A 22,827-nucleotide genomic window follows, 5' to 3' on the forward strand; every position below is an offset into this window, starting at 1 on the left:
AAACTTGCAAACAGTCATAAAAAAAAAGGGGGGGGGGGGGGGCACGGAGAATTTTTTCTGATCTGGTTTTGATATAAGCAATGCAATGCAATGCAATATAAAAGAGCGTCTACAGAAAGCCCACGACAACAGCAAAAATGTGAAGAGGTTTGATTTTAAACCCCAAAGTGTGGTGGACGTATTAACCAGGAGCTGAGGAGAGGTTGTGCATTCCTGAAATGCACAGTCTTTCCAATCTCATCCCTTTCTGGAAAACATCCCAAACTTTTCCTCCTCCTATCCCCATGGCCAGGTAGGGGCTGCAGAGGAGGCAGCACACGCTGGGGACCATGGCCATGAAGAACAGGGTTGTCCCCTGGGCACGTTGACCAAAGCTCCTGAGGCCTACCACAGAACACAGGGAATAAAAACAAATACTGAGAGAAGGTCTGAATTTCCACACAGGCGTGCGAGAGACAGATCTGGTGGCTGCTCACTTTTCTTATATTTTCTTTGTTCTGTGTCAGAATATATTACGATACAAATCTTTCTGGCTTGCAGACATAAAGCCTCTTTTGTGGAACAGTAGATACTTATTTCTTCTTGATCCTTCAGACCGCTTTTTTTTGTTCTTTCAAATTTCAGTAGATTTTTCAGTATTTTTGCGGTGGGGTTTTGAGTAATTCAGAGCATAAAGTTATCTAAGGAATTTTTCTTTGTAACAGATCTTCGTGAGTTGACTTCCTGCAAATATACTTGAGTGAAAGCTCCATCAAAAATGCTACTGTCTCTTAACTTGTGTGAAGATCAGGATGGGAGAATAAAAACCCACAAAAGTTTTGAAGACTTCACAAAAACATTTAGAAAAGTTACTGAAAATTCCCCGGTATTTTCTGGGAATTTTTTTTTAATCAGTGTTCTGCCTTTCCCCTGAAATGTGTTTCTGCCTTGGACTGGGAAAGAAATCTCTCTTGCCAAAATTTTGTTAGTCTGAGTATTCATAACTCCATTTACATGGTGGCAACTGGGTGAAATATCGTATCACCCCCCATGATTGCTGCATGCTCTTGGAATTTTAGGCTTCCACCCTACCATTGAACCTCCGGATAAGTCCTACTTCTTCCCTACTTTTTATTTCCAGTAATTGTCTTCTTTCAAAGTTTTCCATTTTTTAATCCAACACCTCAGTTGAGACAGGGATCCCACCTGTGCCCATTTGCCACTTTCCCAAACATGGCAGCATCCTCCCAACCTCCTCTATTGCTACTCCACTTGTGTTTCTTTGATGTATAAGATTTCTGAGCCTGGGATGGAAAAGTTTTCATTCCAAACATGTTTCACACTTAATCAGCCTCAGGAAAAAATAAAAAAGAAAAATAAATAAAAAATAAAAAGTTGTTGGTTTGTTTTATTTTTTAAAAAAAGCAAGATTCTGGGGAAGGTCGGTTTGGAAAACATCAGCCACGCCACTCTGAAAGCCTTGGACTGGCTGATAAACTTGACAGTGAACAGTGCCACCAGCTCACTGATGGTGACAGCTCCTGTTCCAGTGACAGCAGGGACGTTGCTCATGTCAGTGGCCTCTGAGCAGGGACCTCGGTCCCTTCAGGACAGGGATGCTCAACCACAACCTACAGCAGACGTGTTCCCCTTGCAGCCAGGAGCCACCCTCAGAGCAGGATCCAAGCGAAGGTGCTGTTTGCTTTGCCATGTTATCTCATATAAACCGCTCGGATTTGCTCTAGGAATAACAAAATGCCTTGATGCTTTGTTTGCATTTTATTCACTCACGGCTAGGATTTCCAAGAGCTCAGAAGTGGGCACACAGATGCTGCTCTGCAGTCAGCCCAGCATTTGGCTGTCGGAATAAAATTCAACTTACACTCAATGCCTACAAGGAAAGAAAAATAAGGAAACCCATCTAGACTAACTGGCTCATTCAGTGTCCCACAAGTTTTCATTCACAGCTTTTGCTGCCAGCGTCGCACCATTACAAATTGAACGGTTCAAAGCTTTGTTTCTCCAGAGGCTTTTTCCTTCATATAAAATACACGTTATTGCAATGCATCCCCATGGCACCACACCAGCTGAGATCAGTCATCTGCATTCACCAGAGCAAGGAACTTGCTTGTGCTTAGCCAAAAAAGAAGGGGGAAAAAAGTTCATTCATGGACCACACAGTGTTAAGTCGAGGTACAAGGGCAATATGTGTCCTGGATGCCTGCTTAGGGTCACCTCCAAACCTCAGCAGCACCTAGGCCACCTTCCTTAGCTCCAATCTGTCCTGTGTGCTGCTGTGATTTCCCTCAGCTGTCCCAAAAGCTAAAGTTACCCCCCAGCTCCACACACAAGTGCCTCTTGCAGTGGCAAAACCAAATTTCTGGGCTCAGGTCTCTACAGAGAGACCAAACCTGGCTCAGCTTTTCCCAGCAGCTCCTGCAACACAATTTGCACCTTGTTGCCTTCCCTCATGTAGTGCATAAAAACCTGGAAAACAAACCACCATGATTTTATAGACAACACAGGAAAAAAAAAAGAACCAAACCAAATCAAAACAGAGAGCTTGTGTGACACATCATGGCTTGCCCAATCATTTTTGCAAGATGTTGTATCTTTATACCCTAAAATACTCTACATGCATCTCCCCATGTCAGTCAAAATCTGCCTGTGCAGAGCAGCACGGGGGAGAAACCCCTTTTATTCAGGAGGTGGCCAAAGCAAGAGATCTCCACCCTTTTTCACTGAGCATGTACAATATTTGATTACTAATGTAAAGCAATAGGAAACTACATCCCCACCATAACGATAACAAAGCACCACGCTGCAGACCCATGAGCATTTACCCTGTTCCTGCTCTGGGCTGGCTGCTGCTACTATGCACCATCATTCATCTACCAGCAACTTCCACTCCCACTTGAAAAAAATAGTCTAACATTTAAAAAAAATAGCATTCCTATACAGAAACACATGTTTCTCTGTAAATATTTAGAGAACATGTGAATCCTCAAGAGAACAGGGCAAAGTGGTGAGACTGTCAGCAATTGCTCTTGTTGCTTTCCAAACCCCAAACACAAACAGTCACAGCCTTTCTCCATCTCTCTCTTGCAAAGGAGCGATTCTTCTTGCAGTGGCCCCCATGCATCCCATCGCCGTGGCACGGTGATGCTCAACATGTCGTTTGACACTTTATGGGACTTTTAAAACAGCAGGTGTGCAAGATACAACCCTGGGTCCAATAGTGGGGATGAGAGGCTCCATCCAGTCAAAGAAAACAAGAAAACAAAACAAAAATGCTCCTTTTCATGGCTTGCAGCTGGTCATGAAAAAGCTGGAGTGATGGAGTGCTCTGTAACCTTGGGGTCTTCTGCGGGCGGCGGATGGGAGGGAGCAGGCAGCCTCTGTCTCCCTGGAAGTGCTTATCAAGTGGAAGGAAGTTATAATAAAATTTACTGCAGTTCCACAAAGTACCACTGTTTGTGTGTTATTAATCACTTACACGGGTCCCCGTCAGAGGAAATGGCAGCCCCGACAGTGATTTATACGCTATTTAGATAACCCGAGGGGAGCACGTTATGAGCTCTGCGCCCAGGCTGTTGTCTGTTGAGGGTTGTCCCTTATTCCAAACACCGGGGGTTCCCTCGGACCCTGCCTTTCACCTTCAAAGCCACCGCATGCCTTATCAGGGCCACCGCCAAAGCAGGCACTTTTCCAAACGCATCTGAATGCAGCAGCTTTTCCTATAACCGGCAGATCAAACAGTCCCTCCTGCCTGCAAACAAAATCTCTGGCTGGAAAACAAAGTGGCTGTCCCCCGCTTCAAGTCCTGGGGGACGCCAAGTCCCAGTGCTGAGCCCTTGCAGGGCTGTGTCCAGTGCAGGTCCCAACCCCTGCTCACCCCAGCATGGTATATCCCATTGGGATGTTCATTTTGCAGTGGAAAAACATAAACAGAGGGATGTCAGTGTCCTTCTGGGAAGAAAAAAAAAAAAAAAAAGAGAGAGAGATATTTGCATAACTTATGTTTTGAAAACGTTTTTATTTTAAAATACAGCATCAGCAAGCGTGGAGTGCGATGTGCTCATGCAGCAGCAGGTGTTGGGCTTGCAAGTGTTTCTGCAGCGCTGCCCTGGGCTTTGGCCAGAGCTCCGCAGCTGCGCAGCCCCATGTGATGCGGGGAGGACAGTGCAGGAGGGACCAGAGCGGGGATCCTGCTCTCTTCGCTGCCACAGAGACCCAGGCTCACCACGTTACAGCACTGAATTTCTCCTCCCGACCATTCCTCCAGCAAAGCTCTTCTGCTCCTCATCTCTAACTCTACATTTGGGGTGCTCTGGATGCTGCTCCATCCCGTAGGATGAGATCTTGCTCTGTGGTCTGTTCTCAGATGCACAAGAAAGGACTCACGGGACTCAAGCCTCAATCACTCTTTCTCTAAAAATCGGCAAAATTTCTGTTTCTTCCCCACACCTCCCCTTTTCTTTCTCATTTAGGTAACTTCAGACCAGCAGGAAGGCCCAATTTTACTCAGTGTGAACCAAAATGTTCTTCTGCACAGAAAAGCATTCTAATCTCTCTTTCCATCCTGAATTTTTTCCCCCCCTATGATGTGGAAGTTTATGCATCCTTGAAAAGCCCACGTCCCTGTTTCCGAGGGAGCCCGGAGGAAGCAGTTCGGGGGATATGGCAGCAGCACAGCTCGTCTCAGTTTCGGTAGAAGAAGGGTTGTTTTCCTTGCCCCTAATCTCTTATGCGTATCGCATTTCCTCTCTGTTTCATAAATGAACAAATTTACTGTAGTCATTAGAGTTTTACTCCAAAATTAAAGGCAGGCTAATACAAAACTATGCACATAGTAACTTTGCTTTTGTTAGGTCAGATGTTTCTTAATCAAAACCATATTTTTTGCAAAGTTTAGTGAGCTTAGGTACCTTTTTTTTTTAAAAAAAAAAAAAAAGAAAGAAAAAATGGAGTTAACCTTCCATTAAATATTAACCTTTCTTCGCCATAAACAACCCAGCTGCAGATCAATGGTGTTGACGTTTGCTTTCGCAAATGCAAGTGTTTGTTTCTGTCTTTTTGTAAACAGAGGTAATGTCCTCGTGGCCTTTTCATTTGAGTTGACATTGGAAACCACACGGACAACCCAGACACAACCCAGAAAGCTCTGGCTGCAGAACTGGCTCTTTTGGAGAGGTTTGAAGTCCCACATCACGGGTGGCTCTGAGGTTCGAGCAGAGCTCCACAGCTTAGAGAACCTGAAATTCAGAAACGTGCTCAGCAGTTCATCTGGAAACCCAGATTTGACATTTTGGCCTCTGCAGCCTTCCAGCTGGTGATGCAGAAATACTGCCACATGCTACAGGTTTCAGCCAAGTCCGAGGCAAGCTCAGGACTCAGGAGCATGCATTCCATGGAGGAGGTGCCCTCCCTTTTGCTTGGGTGATACAAACCATCATTGCCAAGAAGCCACAGAACTTGGAGGCAAATATCAGAGAGGAAAAAGCTGTCCTGACCTGCAAGTGTGCTGCACTCGGCAGGGACCGCTCACTGTGTGCTATTCAGGTCTCCCCTCCTTCCCAATTTCCACCTTCCAGTCCCACATGGATGGCTTGGACAGCATCAGAGACTCTAAACAACACTAGATGCCTGTATCATCTGAAATGATCCTTTATTTTCCCTGGATTTACAGCTTTCATTAGCCTTCCCATTTCAGAGAATCACAGAACAGTTTGGGTTGGAAGGGACCTTCACAGCTCATCCAGTGCCACCCCTGCCATGAGCAGGGACATCTTCACCAGCTCAGGTTGCTCAGAGCCCCGTCCAGACTGGCCTGGGATGTCTCCAGGGATGGTTCATCCACCACCTCTCTGGGCAGCCTGGGACAGGCTCTCATCACCCTCAGTGTAAAAAATGTCTTCCTCATGTCCAGCCTGAATCTCCCCTCCTTAATTTAAAATCATCATCCCTTGTCCTGTCACAGCAGGCCCTGCTAAAAAGTCTGTGCCCATCTTTCTTATACGCCCCTTATTTATTAGATCCTGTTGAAAACCTCAGTCGCATCTTTTGGAGCCGCCATGCCTTTCTAAAGCATGACCCCACGCACAGGCAAGTGCAGAACTCCTCAGAGCCACCCAGCAGGACTTTTATTTCAGCTTGGTAACACAAAGTGGTGGCTTCTGTGCCATGGTGCTATTTTGCTCTCCTACTCTGGAAGCACCGAGGGTCCCCAAACAGGACAATCCCCCTTTGTGCTCGGTATTGCACACCCACAGGTCTGAACACACAGATTTCTCAGCCCTGTATTTGCTGGATTTGCTGGAGGTTCTTTTCCCCTACTCAGGTCAGAGGAAAGGAAAGGCAAACATTGCAAGGTGAAACGTCCTCACATGGGTCAGGTCCAGGAGCAACAGGGTCAACGTGGAAATACGGGAAGATGCCAGCACTAAGTGAAATATTCCCTGCCCATTCCCCCAAAACATGCTGCAAAAGCTTTCAGCTGTGTGCATTTCATCACTCTCGAATTTAGGGTTTGCACCTGAGGCTGTCAATAGCAATCCCACTTCTTCCCACCTTTCCCCACTCTCCCATACTGGAACTCTGAACTGCAGTCCGAAACGAGCATTAAAACTGCCAGAGAAAGGATTTAACAGCCCACGAGACCTTACCCACCCTTGGCATCCCTGCCTCTGCTTCAGCCACAAGCTCCCATACTGGCCGCAGTGCTAAAAATAAGTAAGTGCTATTTAAATCAGAAAGCAAGATGTACTTTTTCTCTCGTCCTGCAGGTTCAAGTAGTCGCAGCTAAAATAACCCATTTTTCCTTGTTGTTTTCCTCAGCTTATTTTAATCCTCATATGGATAAGTTATGAAATTGTGGTAGCACATTTATTGACTCGAAGTATTAATTCAGAAGCAGCAGACCACCAAGAGCCCCAATTTTACACATGAAGCAATCCCCCTTTGAACAGAAGCACCAGTTTCATGTTCTTAAATAACAACAGGAGAGAAAGAAGAAAAGTCTAAATAATATGGAGAGAGAGGGCTCAGTAACAAACACAGCTCACTTTTCAAAACAGCCTTATAAAAACGCTGCTTGTACCACAGGTTTCAGCCGGACAATACGAGGAATGTCAGGAATCTTATTTCTAGAGTCCAGTCTTCAGGGAAAAGGCAGTTTTTGAGAAGTACCCGATGATACAATCCTGAAAACAGTTTTATAAATCACAGCTGACACAGCCCAGAAAACAGCTACTTTGGAGCCCCAACGACCATGGCAGGAGATGTGCTCTTACCTGTTACTTTTGGTCTGTGTCTCTTACAGGACCGTTTATTTCAAGCCCTGAGTGCTTTGCAAGTACCTTAAACAACTCTCCAAACCACCACACCGGGGGAAGGTGTTTGTGCCTGATCTCTCACGTCAGTGAGTTCATTTGGCCGGGGCACCAGAAATGAGAGAAAAATAACATTTTTCTGTGGTAATAACCCCAACTTATTTGCATCAACGTGAAAAATGTTTATTTCTCCTTCCCGAGAGTGTGGCAGCACGAATGACCCACTCATGGTGAGTACAGAATCACAGAACGTCCTGAGTTGGACGGGGCTCACAAGGATCATCAAGTCCGTTTCCTGTCCTGCATAGCACAACGCCAAAATTCACACCATGTGTCTGAGGGCCATTTGTGACTTGCCAATGTTCTTGGTGGCAGTAGTTTGACCCGTTCTGAACCAGCATTTCTAAAAAGCTTTATGGACTTGAAAGCCCATTCTGAAAGGGGGGGAAGCTGGGAGGTTTGCCCCCGACACGCACCCTCCTGAAGGAATCAGGACCTCTCACCTGCTAAGCTGACATGACTCAGTAATGATTTCTCACCAGGTTTGCCTTCATATTTTTATTTCTCCACTTGGTTTTCCTTCTCAGCACACAAAAGAGCTGCTTCTCCTCACTGACTCATTGTCACACTCCCATGGGGCAGCAGCCGGCACTGTCCCACCAGCATCACCGACAACCAGCAGAGGACAGAAACTGCAGGAACTCACTCCAGCTCCCCCCAAGGCATTTCCTAATTGTCAGCACCAAGCAGCAGAGATGTAAAAGCATCTACTACCCACATGAACCCCCCCAGCCGCAGGATCAGCTGTCTCTCTAGACTCAGCGCACCAGCGAGGTATCAAAGGAGACATCCCAAGTGAATCTCCAGACCTGCTGGATGTAAACCTCTGTTTGTGATGTGCCTGTGACACAGAGCAGAGACGTGACCCAGGAGCTTCCAGAGGATGGATGGGTTCATTAACACACTGGCGGTCTCCAGGGAGCTGGTTGGAAGGAGTTGGCTTAAAGGATGGCAGCTTGATGGGCAGGTGGGAAACCTGTGTGCTTCTGTGACATGCTGCAGTTGGGATTTTTTGGTGAAAAATGATGACTGCTTTGGAAGCTGAGAAAATCTAAAGTAAACTGGGATGGTGTCTGCACTGGCATGCCAGCAACCCCAAGAGGAATCTACTCTTGGAGCCCCATCTCCTTCCTGAAGGAGGGGATGAACTGGACACTTTCCCCTCTTCAGTCCCACACCGTCCGTAACAAGGCAAGGAGCAGGGGGAAAACCAGCGGGTTCTCCAGACACATCTCACATGTATTGAATGTCCTTGCTCCATCATTACCTCTGCATGGATAACCTTCATGTTCACCTTGGTGGTTCTCAAGTTCACCCGCCCTCCCCAAGCCCCCCAGCTGCAGGATATAGACATGTGTCTTCTGCTGCTGCCCCACAGCTGCAGCCAGAGTTTGGCCCCACTACCCCCAGCATCGGTGGCTGAATTCCCCTCAACCGAGTGTTGCCCTAAGTGATTAACCAGACAAGCACCACCCTGCAGCGATCCAGCTGGACGGGTGACTTGAAAGCAGTTTTCCTCATGACATGCTTGGACTCTGCCTGGTGAGAGCGAAGGGTGAAGCTAAAAACATCATTCACCAGTGAGCACATTTTTGCATTTCAAAGAAAAAACAATTTTACTTGCTAATAAATGATTTGTTTATTTACCCTTTCCTCCCAGAGAATAGTTTCATGGCTGCAAGTCCAGATAACTTATGCTCCTATTTAACTCGTGTGTGACTTCGAGGTCACCCATTCAGGGAAGTGCAGTATTTCTTACGGTGGGTATGGAACAAAAATCAGCTGGGCTCTTGCCAGATGGGAGGTTTGTATCTCCCCATGCAGAAGGCGCCCAAGTGGCAGCCTGGCTGGTGGTCATGCAGAACGGAGAGGTCAGGGACCATCCATCAGGTTGGGTCCTTTCTGGGTGAGCAGAGCCGAGTAAAAAAGTAGTTAACTCACCAGCTCCATTCCTGGAATTGGAAAAGCCATTGGGAGTGGTGTTTTTATGCTATGCAGTACAGCATAAGCTGTCAGCCGGTTTGTTTTGTTTGCTAATGTAGCCCAACAAGCGAGTGGTGGGTAAATGTAATCGGTTTGAGAACACGCAGTTCCTGGAGAGGTTTTGAGATATGTCCAAGAGTGACCCCGTTTCCCTGGACTGCTGCAAGGGTTGGGGTTTGAGTTTGTTTGCTTCCCCTTTGCTTTGTTTTTAACACAGAGCAGACCTCATTTATTGCAACAGGAAAACCGAGAGCTCTATTAAAGTTGTGATTATACTGTTGCCAAGTATTTGGGGTCCTGAAGTTTTTTTCAATAAGAAAAAACTCCCTGCTCCCCTTCACAGGTAAACCTGTTAAACGCTTTTCAAAGGGCAGTTTTGCTTCCTGTCCCCCTTGTGTCAGAAATGTTGGTTTCACGTGTTGGTAATTTTCAGGTGCAAACAATAATAGTGATTCAGAACTGAAGCACCCGTATTCAGATTTTCAAGAGAAAACAAGATTTTCCAGTGGGACATTTCAGTTTCTTCAGGAACTCCAACCATTGCTCCAAGAGAAGACGGCAGCGCTTCAGACACCGTCTTATTAATCCTCCTCGCACCTTGGGTGTATAGAGGGTATTAACCTCAATTTACAGATCAGAAAAACAAGACAAGAGGGAGATGAGTGACAGCTGTAATGAACATATTACTTCACTCAGCCAAGGATTACAATTCATGAACCCCCAGTTCCCAATTCCCTAATTAGTAAACGACATAGCTCCTCCAATAGACCAGAAATGGATATTTTGGAATAAAGGAAAATATTATCCTTCAGATGTTTGGTTTCCTGCACAATATCTTGCTACCGAAGGTGATCATGAGCCCTGCTTCTGACACTGTCACCTGTCCTGCTTTGGTTAATGACGAATTCATCTTCAGGGAGGAAAGACCTGCTGTCGTACCACGTCACAGGAGGAAGCATTACAGAAATGTAACTATTCAGCAAATTTCGGGGGATCTGGCTGTGCCGGGGGCTGTTCTTCACATGCTGATTACGGCTCCCATGCTCAGTTTTATTTGCTGAGTATTTAAGTCTTGCTGCCAATGGAAACCCAGTTTCATCAACAGTTTTTTCTGGCAGGAGAACATATAATAAATTTGATTAAAAACTAATACCAATCACCTAAGTGAAGATCTAGAGTGTTGTATAACTCTAACAAGTGAAAATCAACACTTGTCTGTAGAGAACATAGTTTTTCTGCATACATTGCAAACAGCACATCTTGATCTGGGCAAGAACCCCTGCCAGGAGCAATCCCACTGACCCCACAGCATCACCCCGTACAGCCTATTTCACCCTTGCATCTCTCCTAGCAGTCCATGGTGCTATAGAAAAGTTTCTGTATTTATGTGGCCAAATCCTACGTACCCGTTTCCCCCAAATATTTCCTATCTACGCACTTCTAAATCTCAGACTTTCACAGGCATTCTGGGTTTAACAGATAAGTTTCCGTATTTTCCAGAGGAAAGTTGTTTTTTTTTTTTTTTGTTTTCCCACTGGAAAAGAAACAACATTCCATAAAAATCTATAAGCTTCACAAATTTTTATAACAGGAAATCTCTTCTAGAAAAAGTATTCTGATTTTTCTGAAATGGAAGGGTTGACATTACTCTGACTGGCACATTTCAACCTCCTCTTTTGTTTGCAATACAATGATATAATTTTAGAGAAGTGAAAAACACTTTCATTAGTGAAAAAAAATAATAAAAAATCCGTTTATTTTTGGTTTTGAGATTTTTCTTCCCCTTTGGAAAATGTTTCCTTTCCTGTAATTTCAGAACGTGTTTTCTCTAATTTCTGTTTTTTTTCCATAAATAACAAATCCGATTCCTGTCCTGCTCTATTGCATCCATTATGCAGGGTCCTCCCAGGAATGGCATGCCTCAAGGATTAAAGAGATGTAGTGTTTGTAGAGAGATAAAGATTAAGTTCTCCCAGTTCTTAGACCTCATGCCGGCACTGAGCACAAGACTGAATTTCACTTTGTATGAGTTATCACAAGTGAAACTGCTCTTCAGTGGAAACCACTATGCAACTATCCATTTGCAGTTGTAAAAGTCAATATATTTAAGCCTGCAGTGCATAACAATGACCCCTATGGATCCTCCAACGTTTTTCTTGGATCTGTATAAGCCTGTTTTTAATATATTACTCATCTAAATTGTTCCTGGGACTTGATTATTTGCTGGAGTTAAAATACCCAATCTTTAAAGATTTTTAAACATGTGCACGCTGAATTCCCCACTGCAATAAGCTTCATTTAGCTCAACTAAAACTGCCGTGCCATAAAAAAATGCTTAAAAAAAATCTCAAACTAACAGCTCTCCTGGTTGGTGGAAGCTCCCCAGGCAGGATTCCTTAGTGATGATAATCTCTGGTTTTGGCTGGCTCTGCTTGGTCCCTGGAAGAATAAAATCCAGTTTTCACTGAGCTGCACATTGAGGTGAAAGCCGAGGGCACAGCCTTTCCCTCTCCCCTGCAGTGTCCTTCCCCATAGTACATGGAGACTGGATGTACCCCAAGGAAAAAAAATGTGGCAAGCCAAGCGATCTACAAAACAATATTGATTTATGCTCTGTCTCTGAAAAGCACATGCAATCGCCCTCATTTGCATGCGCAGGGGCTCGCTGCATTCCTTCCCTCGGTATTCAAAGGCAAATCACTGCATGTGCAGCCCAAAATAGGGTCCACGGTCTGTCCCTTTGTCACCACGAACTGTTGGGGAGAAGCCTGCAGAATTCAAAAGCCGATCAAAGACACTTCAGCCTTTGCCTGCTTTGTTTTCTAAGCCCCAGCTCCTTTTCAGGATGCTGGTGTAAATTAGGGGTGAGCCTACTGAAGGAGGTGAAGTTATAAGAGAAAATAACAGGGCCAAAAAAAACAAACTAAACTAAGATCAGCAGGCAACTTTTCCATCTCTATTTCTTCCGCAAAGAAGGAGAAATGGGTCATCTTGAAAATAACTGCACGGGGCCCAGCATTTTCTCCCTCCTCTCCTTTTCTACGTGGAAGGGCAATTGGGCAATCATGCGAACAACTGCATGAAGTTCAGCAAGAGGTGGTGGGTTCTCCTCCTCCTCTGAACAATCTTCCCTTTGGTCAACAGCAATTAATACAAGAGTGTTATTCTCTTGTGTTTTCCAAAGGTTAGGATGGTGTTCAGAGGAAATGCCAAATACTTATTTCTAAAACTTGAAGTTTTGCAAACTGTTCACCTCTGTGACTCTGAAGTCTGGGGGGAAACACCCTAATTTATGTGTCTTTGATTGACTTTTGCGGAAATTCAGAATGTCTTTATCTCAGCCATACAGTCAGATTTCTGTGGTTTTGGCCACAGAGCCTCCCTACAGTTTCAACAGCTTGATATCCAGAATGAATAAATCTGATATGTGCATGCTTTTACAACCCCCTTGTCTTATTCCCCCAGGGAAAAATATCATCTGCCCTATTGTTGACTGCTTGGATTTACCCCCACAATATCCCTCCCATCAACATGTGATTAATCACCCCGCTCCAGCAGGCACCTCTCAGGAACTCAAGACCTTTTACAAGCCTTAATTAAGCCTTGCAACATCCCTGTAAAGTAGGTTGAAGCTGAGGTTAAATGATTTGCCTGAGGTGACAGAGCAAATCAGAAGCAGGGATAGAAATATGAAGGAAAGCTGCTGCTTCTGAAGAACATGCAAGGTACCAAATATTTATGTTTATTTTTGCAGAGAGGACGCCTTCAGCCTGGGCACCCCCTGCAAGCTCAGCCATTCCCTTGGCCCGTGGTCCATGTTTGCAGTTCCCTCACCTACTACTTGCAGAAGCTTTAAACTGGCAGCTGGGCCCTGCCCCAGCGCTGACTGTCTTTCATAAGCCCCCTCTCCCCATTTGACATCCAAATTGAAGTCAGACCCTTGACACATCATCAATTTTAGAGAGAGAGCGGGGAATCGGAGCCAGGTGTGAGGATGCTGGGGTCTGGGCATCTCTGTCTCTGCGGTCAGAGGGGAGAAACACATCAAGGAAGGTGAACTGTGAAGCCTTCTGGGAGGAAAAAGCAGCAAACAGGCAGCAGGGAAAAACCATAACTTATTTTTGTGGCCTGGGAGCTCCTGTCACCTTTCCAGGGGTCTTCTTGTGGGATCACTTATTTTCTAGAGTCAGGCACAAGAGCCTCTCATGCAGGTGGTGGTGAGGACTGTCCATGTTCTCACTTCTTCTCCACCGGGTTACAAAACAATGTGAGTTTCTGAAGTTGGGCTTTTTTTTTTTTTTCTTTTTCTCAAGAAAAACCTTTGCTTTGTTTTTCCTTAATTTGCCCCAGATTTTCACGGCAGACTCCAACACTAAACAAACAAACCAGCAAACCAAAATCAATGTTCTCTTAGCTGGTTTAGTGGTTTCCTCAATGACCCCGCAAGAGACTGGGAGGGGAAGGGAGATGTTCCCATGATACCCACTAAAGCAGCCTCCGCTGGGAAGGATAAATACCCACAGCTCCAGGAAAACATCCCTTTTCCTTGGGGAACAGGGTTCCCCTGTCCTCTCTGCTGCTTGTGCAGCTCCTTCAAGGTATTACTAAAGGTCATCCAAGGACACATTATTCCTAGAAAGTTCCTCCTCCCCCAGAGCTTTACATCTCCCCTCACAATCTTTGCCCAGAATAGTATAATATTGAATAAATAAAACAAAAACAGGTCTATGAGGAAATGAGGGTCTGAGACCCTCACAGATGCTCTGCTACTTAGAGGGTCCAGCCACAGGCAGTGGCCTGTGGGAAAGAGCATCAGCCCCATACGGCGTTACTGGAAGTTTTAATGAAACACAACAATAAGCAAACCCAGAAGACCCCGCCTTCTGTTTGGCATCTGCCTTATCTGTTTTCTTAGGGGCCATCTCAGATCATAGTATCATTTTGGTTGGAAGAGACCCTTAAGATCATCAAGTCCAACCATAACCTAACTCTAGCACTAACCATGAAGAAACTCATTTATGCATCTTTTAAACACCTTTGGCATGTACCTAGGCTGAAGGGCATTCCAGGGACATCCTGACAAAGAGATTAGTTATTTCTACAGAAAATATTTAACCCCTGAACACACAGGACCTTTCCAGCCTGGAGGCCTGGTCCACCACATGCCCTTGGAGACTGTCCCTGCAGCACAGCAGCTGCTGGGCACAGAAGGCTGGTAGAGCTGGTGGCCCCACACAGCATCCCTGGGGATGTTTGTGTGCGCCTGTCCATGAAGTCCTCTCCCAGGAACAGCTTGTCTCCAGGTTTGCTCTGCTCGCATCATGGTATAAACATCTGGGAAGGGGTGTACCACAGCACTCGGGCATCTTTGCTTCAAGAGATCCCCTTGGGAGCTGTATGAAAAATACTCCTTTTCCTTCTTGACTTCTGCTTGGCAGTTGTGTCAGCCACCCCATCACACACACAATCAGCACACAAATCCCGTCGACTTTGACCATCCCCATTCGATGCTCTCAGTCTGGAAGTAGTTAATAGATAAGGTGCCAGGAAACGGTGCTAAAAATATGCTGCATCGTTTCTCTGTGGAACATGCCATGCCTTACACATCGCTTTTTCAGTGTGGTTCTGCAGACCAGCCCTTAACAGAACATGGTATTTTTTCTCCTCCACCTATTTCAACATCCCAAACAGCCACAGGCAATGGTTGGGTGCTCCCCCATCCTCTTGCAAGGCCAAACGTTCCCAGCTCCCTCAGCCCTCCTGGCAGGTTTTGCAACATTTGGCTATTTTGAAACCCCAAGATAAATTTCCAGGCCCATGTTTATAGCAAAAGGCTTGAAAACACAGATCCTAAACCCCGGAAGACAAATAGACACATCTCTAATTGCAATGTTATTCTAATCCCAACAATTTTAATTAAGTACTTGGGTTCCTGATGGGATTGTGCTTTTTTTTTTTTGTCCCCTGCCTTCTGGAAACACTTCCAGAAATACAAACAGTCTCAAGAGCTGGGGATGAAAATGGAAAATCAAGAAGTGCACAGAAAACACTAATTAAAATGGAACCAAACTGCTGAAAGCTCTGCATTTTCCCCGCCACGGTCCCCTGTCCGGCTTGGCCGCTCCAAACTCGCCTCCCCACACTGCAGTGGGAGCTGAGACTTGGGGAACATGGACTATTCCTGTGTCAAACACCCAAAGGTGCTGGTCAGCAAGTGCCTCCCACAAGGATCCGATGGCTGCGGGGACCTCAACCATCCCTTTCCCTAAGGATGTAGCCTGGATGCTGCTGCCATCAGACGAGTGAAACAGCAGTTGTTCCACAAAAAGCAGCCTCAAAACAGTTAATCCCAATTAGTCCAAAACAGCAGATATCATTCTTTATATTTTGGCAGTTCTCATATTGAAGGAAAAAAAAAAAGTTTGTGTTCTTGGAGTCAGTCTGAACAATAAAATCAGACGCCAATTTTCTGGTCTAAATTAGGTGAAAGACCAGACTTTTTATCATAAGTGTGTGCCTGTGTGTGCTGTTCTGTTATATGTTTATTTTGCTCCTCTATATATTTAACACCGAAATCACAGGCTGCCCAGAGCATGCCACAGCCTGGCAGAGAAACACCACAGCCCCTTTGGAAATTGAGCCTGGCACCAGGAAAACACAAGACACTATCAATTGCAAAAGGAGATACTGTTAAAAGATAAACATAATAAAGTCAGTCATTGTCAGCATATCAAATGAAAAAGCCTTTCCAGGGTGTATGAATAAGAGTTTTAAACTTTTGTACTGGCTCAAGTGTCTTCACGTCTGATTCTGATTTCAGTGTGTGCTGAAAAACATCCAAGCCCTGGGCTTCAAAGAGGCTAAAATCAAATGGATTAATGGGTGCTAAAATGTCATGGGAAAAAAAACCAGACCAAACCCAAAATGAGGCTGGCACATTCATGGGACATTGTCCTCTGTGAGCCCAGAGCCGAGGTGCGGGCAGCATCACCCCCCATCAAAGGGGAGGGAAAAGAAAATACAAGTACAATAAGCATGATTTCAGCTCTGCAAGCTCTTACCATCTACTGAGATCAGCTGCAGGAGCCTGACCAGGGGAAAGCAATGCTGTGGTATCACCTCACTGCTGGGCAGATCCTGGAGACCACGGCCATCAATAGCACACGGTATACCTGGTGACAAAGGGCACAACACAACCTGTGTCACCCACCCAGGAAGGCACCAATCCCCGTCCTTTTCTTTCCATGCAAATAAGGTTTCCAAAATCTTGTTTTCATCAGTAATTTTCTTCAGATGTCACTAATTTTCAGAATAGGCGAGAGGATACGCAAGACTCGCCATCAGCACAGACGCCGTCACGCAACAGACAAACTGTTACCGCAGTGGAGCAGAAGATACAACACAACCCAGCCAAAACGCACCCGATTAATCAGCCAAATCAGGCAGCGGCAGCTCCGCTGGCAGCAGGATGCTCCCCATCCCAAACCCATCCTCTGGTCACCAATGAGGTGCACAGTTATGGGGAGAACTTGCTGGCATCTGGTTTTTGCTTACTTAACTTGGACATTAAATCTCTGACACCCCGTTTACCTCCTTCCAATTGTTTTCACAACACTAGAGGGAGACAGGATTCACATAAGGTTTTGCGATCAGAAACCCGTACTTATCAATGACAGAAAACAGCCAGAAATGCTCGCAGAGCCCAGCGCACACAGGAGAAAGTCGGGGCCACCTCTGAGCACAGCCCAAGCAGACCCTTTGCAAAAGGAAATTCAAGAGTATTTGGGGTATTTCACTCAAGAAATTCACATAAAACAGATAGAATTAGATCACAGGCTTTAATTTAAACACACATTTAAGACTTTCTGGCACAAGGGCTCAATCAAGGATTAAGAGCCACATGCTATATTGCTTTTAATTGAGCTACTGTCTTCCCATATATTTTTCCCTGGGGAGATCAGTGGCTGGATATGAGTTCAAGTAACAACATCAGTTAAAATAGTATTTGAACAATTGCAGTTGGCAGTTCTCTGAATAATATGGATGTTATAGAGTGACAGAAAATGTCATATAATCAATTTTCTGGTTTCCTGCACTCATTGCTTTTGATCTCCACTAAAAGATTTATGGAATGGTTTCACTTTTACATTAACCTAGGCCAAATTACACCAATTGAGAGCTGGGATTTTCTTTTTTTTTTTTTTTTTTTTTTTTTTTTAACATACAAAGAGATTTTTAAAGCGGAGGCTTTTGATTCCTCCCAGTTCTTATTGTTTGAAGCAAAGAGCTGTTTTGGCAGGTTTATGAAATGGCATCTGTTTTGCCGACAGACATGCCTGATAGATCACTTGTTTTTGTGTTATTTTTGGAGCCATTGCTGTGTTATCTGCATTTGAAAAACAATTTACTTTGATTAAAATTTAAGTCAAATATATGGAAAACTAGGCCTTGCCTACAGTCAGCTCTTAAATTTATCCTGTTGACCATCTTTTCCTCATCCTGGATGACATGTAAGGCAGAAGAAAGTGATTCCTTCCCCTCTGGCAATGCCCACACTCAGTCATTATTGCTCACAAATGAGGAATAATTCCTCCCCATGAGCCCCAAAATGCCTTGAGAAGTGAATAAGGATTTTTCTTGCACTGCCTGGCTAACCTAAACACGCTATTGATAAGTGTGAAATTAAAACTTTCCTTTAAAAATAAAGTTCTAACATCCAGGACATTTGACTTCGACGATCTCCCACATTAGCAAATTTTAGAGTGAGCACAGTGTACATGAAGGATTATTTCCCTTCATTTGTCCTGGGTGTTTAATCATTTGTAGCCTTTCAGCTCTCTCTAAGGATTGTATTTCAGAAATTCGTTGTTTTTACAAGACTATTTTCACTAACTTGTGCCACACTAAGTCTGGGCTGAGTTAGAGAAATAAAACTGAGAACTTATGGCCAACACCTCCATGCAAGACAGCTTGCAAGTCTGTGCTCTTCCTTCAGTTTTAAATGATACCACTTGCCATTCAATTTTACTCTCTGTTAAGAGAAGGAAAAAAAAAAATCAGATTTGAGGATGGCCCAATTTTCTATAAATATGGTTAAACAAGAGTGCCCCTCCTCTCCTTCTCTGCGTTCTTGTTTTCCCCTTCTCCTGTCTCAGCTGAATCTTCCTACCAGCTTCCTGAAAACACTTCCCAATTTCACACCATAAACATCCTCCACTTTTATTTGCCCAACACTTCCTACACTGTGAGTCCTTCTGCCTGGTTCCTCCAGAGCTGCTTCTATGTTTCCCCTATCTTTGCTATCTCAACAAAAAATGAAAACCAACCTTTCCTGTGCATGGGACTGGCATGCTTTCAGCATTTTTTTCCTTCCCTCCCTATGTGAGCTGGTGAGTACCATCCATTTCACAGCTGGCTTAGCCAACAACCTGCTTTGCAAGAGGTAGCGACAGCGGTGGAAGGACTGATTGCTCTCAAATCAAGGACAGGGAAAGCATCCCGCTCAGATGGAGCTGGTGACGCCCTGGGGGTTGCTCCTGGCTGTGAGGATCCTTCCAGACCCACGTCAGTGACTGCACATGGGGAACAGGACTGTCCCCTGCCAGAGGGGACTGCCACCTTGGTCTCCATGAGGAACAATCCCTCCGAGCCACACGCCGCTGTCCTTAGATCACCTCCTCCCCTTCTGCTGGGGAATCCCCAGAGCTCAGGCCAAGGTCAGCTGAAGGTGTGAAGAGCATTTGTCTGTGTTGACTTCAGCAGCCGTGGAGACAGCTTCCTAGAAGAAGAGTTTCCTGGAGAGCCAGCACTGATGGACAGAAATGCTTCCTTTGGAGACATGCTGCTGCCAGCCAGGCAAGCTGCAACCTCTGTGCTCTCTCTTCCTCCCATGGAAAGCTTCAGCCACTGGTGGAGACCAACCATGACTCATCATATTATTGCTCTTTTTCAGCTTTTTATTTTGCCACTCAGTAACAGATGAACTCGCAAGAACTTTAACCACCTGCAACACTTACTGGAGCCATGAGTGTGCCCAGCCCTAGGAAACAAGGGAAAGAACATGCCCTCCACTGCACGCAGTTCATCAGCACCCAAGGCTGATGAGCACCAAGTGAAGCTGGAAGAGAAGTGGTCAATCATGCTGGAAATCAGCCTGATATCAGGGCTTAGGTGGTACATAGAAGTCTATATATGGTCTATATGGTCTAGTAGGTCACTCAGCATTTGGGTGCCTGACCTTTGGTGGCCTGGTAGTGGGATCTGCAGCATCCCTAAAGGGCCTGATTTTTGAGAAAAGCATCACATAAGAAAGCTGAAGCACTCCAAACAATTCAGCTCTGATTTAAGGAGAGGTTGTGTAACCTCAGCTTCTGGAAAAGTCTTTACAGAGGCATTTGGCGAGTGCACTTCAGCAGCAGCTTTGGGAAGATCTTCTGACACATGAGAAATTGCCAGGAAAACAAAGTTGAGGACCAGCAATGCATATTTATGGACACCCTGCAAAAAGGCCATCTGAATTCACCACAACTACATCAGAGCCACTGATGGACAAATGCCCTGTTACTGATGTAAAAATAAGAAAGCGAGGATTAGTTTGAAAACTATTACACTTTGAGCCATGTTTTATGAGTATCAAATGCAGCCAGGGATGTACTACACTACCTCCGAGTGGCCAAAGATAACATGCAAAGCTTTGCAAGAAAGGATGACTACGGAAGATGAGGGAGCAATGGGGAAGATGCTCAGCATCATGTCTTTAACCAGCAGTAGACAAGCACAAAATACTTGTCCTGTTCCCAGGCACCCACAGTCTCTCCCCTTGAGCAGCGAGATCTTTTCCCACCTTGTAATTCATGAGTGTCTCTCATCATTAGGTATCATTTGACTACCTGTAGTGTTGTTCCTTTTAACCAACTTTGGGTAGAAGCCGAGAACATCGTTTGCTTGTTAGGTATTTTTCACTTGAAACTAGGGAGGCAGCAGCTTCTCTGATGGGTCACATAACATAATGTAGGAAAACTGGCATGAGAACTTTGACTGCTTTATGTGCAGCAGCTCTGTATTTATTATTACAGATAAAGCACACTGTTGAGAAGAGTCCCAGGATGCATAAAAAATACTGGCTATTTCATTTGTGTTTTACCCTGTTGCTTTTTTCTTAAAGAGACAGGAGAGAATAAATTACCTTTTTCACAGTGTTTTGTTTGGGGATGATTTTAATCCTCCTTGCAGCACTATGAAAAGCTGTTTGGTGAACAGAAAAAAAACCCACAAAGTGGCTGGTTTAAGAATTCTAGTATTTCTGCAGCATTAGAACATGATAAAGCAAACATACATTTTCCTTGTTTAATACTTATAATACTTATGGAGACATTTTTGTGATGCTTTAGGAGCCAGGACAACTGACTGCCCAGTGTCGTATGATATAATTTAAGTGTATGACAAGACCTTTCCTTGGAAGACACTTAGCTGGATGCAGATGACTCTTCCTGTTTGATGCCCCACATTTGGAGCTGGGGAAGGCTGAGCTGAATCAACACTGACTCCATCCTAACCAGGGGCACCATGACCCCAGGAACAGGGAAAAGCAAGATAACACATTGCATTTGTTTGGCCTGCCATGGTGCCAGAATTTAATTAACAACTATCCAGTCACTGTGAGACACAGGAAGGATTTAATAGGATTTATACACTATAATACTTTGTGTATTGATAATACTGCATTATTAATAGGCTTATTTGCAAGTATATATTGCCTATATGCTCACATATACTTTTATAGATATATATATAGATACACACATAGATATGCAGAAGCAATGCATTAAAGAACTGAAGACAAACATCGTGCAGCTGCAAAGCTCCAACTCAGAATCCCGGTGAGACCATTGGCAGAGAGAGGTCCTGTCGCAATGGTGCCTGCAAGCAAACCCAGCCAGGAAGACGGACCAGGGAACTCGGGGTGAGCAGGAGCACAACCTGGATGAACCTCGCTCAGCTCATATCAGCTCCAGCAATTTTATACCTGTATCCCATGAGCAGAGAGCTTTAAGGAGGGACTTGTGCAAGCTGAGCAAGTTCTGGGGCATGTGGCTGCCCCAAGTAGTGTGATGGTCACCTGGCTGTGTGTGACAGCTGTGACCCACACCCTTGGAGAAGAAGCTCATTTTGGCTTCCCAGCACCACGCCAGAGATGACAAGAAGATGAAGCTCAGCCTCTAAGAGCTTTACAAGCAAAAACAACTCTAAACTCTTTTTTTCCTCCAATAAATTTTCGCTTATGGCAAGAATCACTGGAGAGTTTACTGATTTTTTCCAATACACAAAGAGCAACCATCCAGCCCAATGCCTGTGTAATATCTAGCAAGAACAAAACAAATGAAGGACAAAATTAAAGCTGAACTCCCCCAGCAGTGGGCTGCAAAAATCCTCGGGAATAACATGCTGCCACGCATGACACACCAGAAGAGACCTGCTGATTAAAAAAACAAACCCCTTCATGGCAAAATACTGAAGACAGGACTGCACCTCTCCAGCATCAGGGCTGTGTTCAGGACACACCATATCTCAAGTGTTGGCTAAAATTGAGTTATTAGCACTCTGAAATACACAAGTGAGACTTTGTCCAGAAAACAAACCTGAGGGGAGTCAACAGATCACGGGTAAAAAGAAAGCTGCATTTTCTAGCTTGTACTTTTGGGGCCAAGTTTTTCCAGGTGGCTGCATGCACCAACTAAATTCATACCTTGAAAAGCCTCAGAGGCTGCATTTATTGCCTCCAGGGACAGTTGAATTCATCTTCAGCTGATGCCGTCCATCAGAGCTGTAACAAGGCAATGTATGCCCCTGTCCCATAGGTCCTGGGACCCCACTTGGGCTCTGTAGAATAAGTCAGGGGGACCATGCTATACCCTGAAACCTGGCAAGCAAGAACAATAACACCACCACGAAGCGCAGAGCAACAGCAAAGCCACCTTCCTCCCCTACATGCCACCACAAGTCACCTTTTCCAGATCATTCCCTGTCCTCTTCACCTCTTGGCAAGTTACCAGCCCAAACAACAGCCCCGCAAACTGGGAAGACCATTAACATCAGTGGGGGTGAATATGCACAGGCATAATTTGGTACAGCAGATTTTGGTCCTCAGTGCTGGCAGCTCATCCTCACCTGATGCACCACGGCCCTCGTGTCCTTTCAACACAACCAAGACCGCTAGATTGTGCACACTTGTCCCAGGCCAAGTTATTGACTCCCAGCAGCTTATTGTGTAATTAAGATAAAACCCTTTTGTCATGCAGGCCCTAAACACTTCTCTGGAGCACTTGTTAAAGGCTTGAATACCCAAGGGTTTCTTTGAGGGAAGAAGAACTCACGCTTCTCACAGGAGCTTGGCTGAGAAGGCTGATAATCATCTCATGATCACAAATTACTTTTCAGAAGGACCATTTATGAGGTAACAGTTGGCATGCGGAAA

The 22,827-nt window shown here is 45.0% G+C and overlaps 1 protein-coding gene across 25 annotated transcripts in view; it reads right to left on the reverse strand.

Annotated features, from left to right (window-relative positions):
- The window catches only part of LOC110363002 (uncharacterized), a 339,437-nt gene that overhangs the window by 120,618 nt on the left and 195,992 nt on the right, over positions 1-22,827 (reverse strand). For 2 of the 25 annotated variants that reach the window (XR_010474065.1, XM_065071025.1), the window contains one exon: positions 16,415-16,525. The exons of the other annotated variants lie outside the window; for them this stretch is intronic. Coding sequence is in view for 1 of the 2 variants with exons in the window: in XM_065071025.1 (XP_064927097.1) it covers positions 16,415-16,417 (3 nt within the window). In the remaining variant the exon portion in view is untranslated. The remainder of the gene's footprint in view (positions 1-16,414; positions 16,526-22,827) is intronic. 25 annotated transcript variants of the gene reach the window in all.

Source organism: Columba livia, chromosome 8 (assembly GCF_036013475.1).
Source record: "Columba livia isolate bColLiv1 breed racing homer chromosome 8, bColLiv1.pat.W.v2, whole genome shotgun sequence".
Taxonomy (NCBI): domain Eukaryota; kingdom Metazoa; phylum Chordata; class Aves; order Columbiformes; family Columbidae; genus Columba; species Columba livia.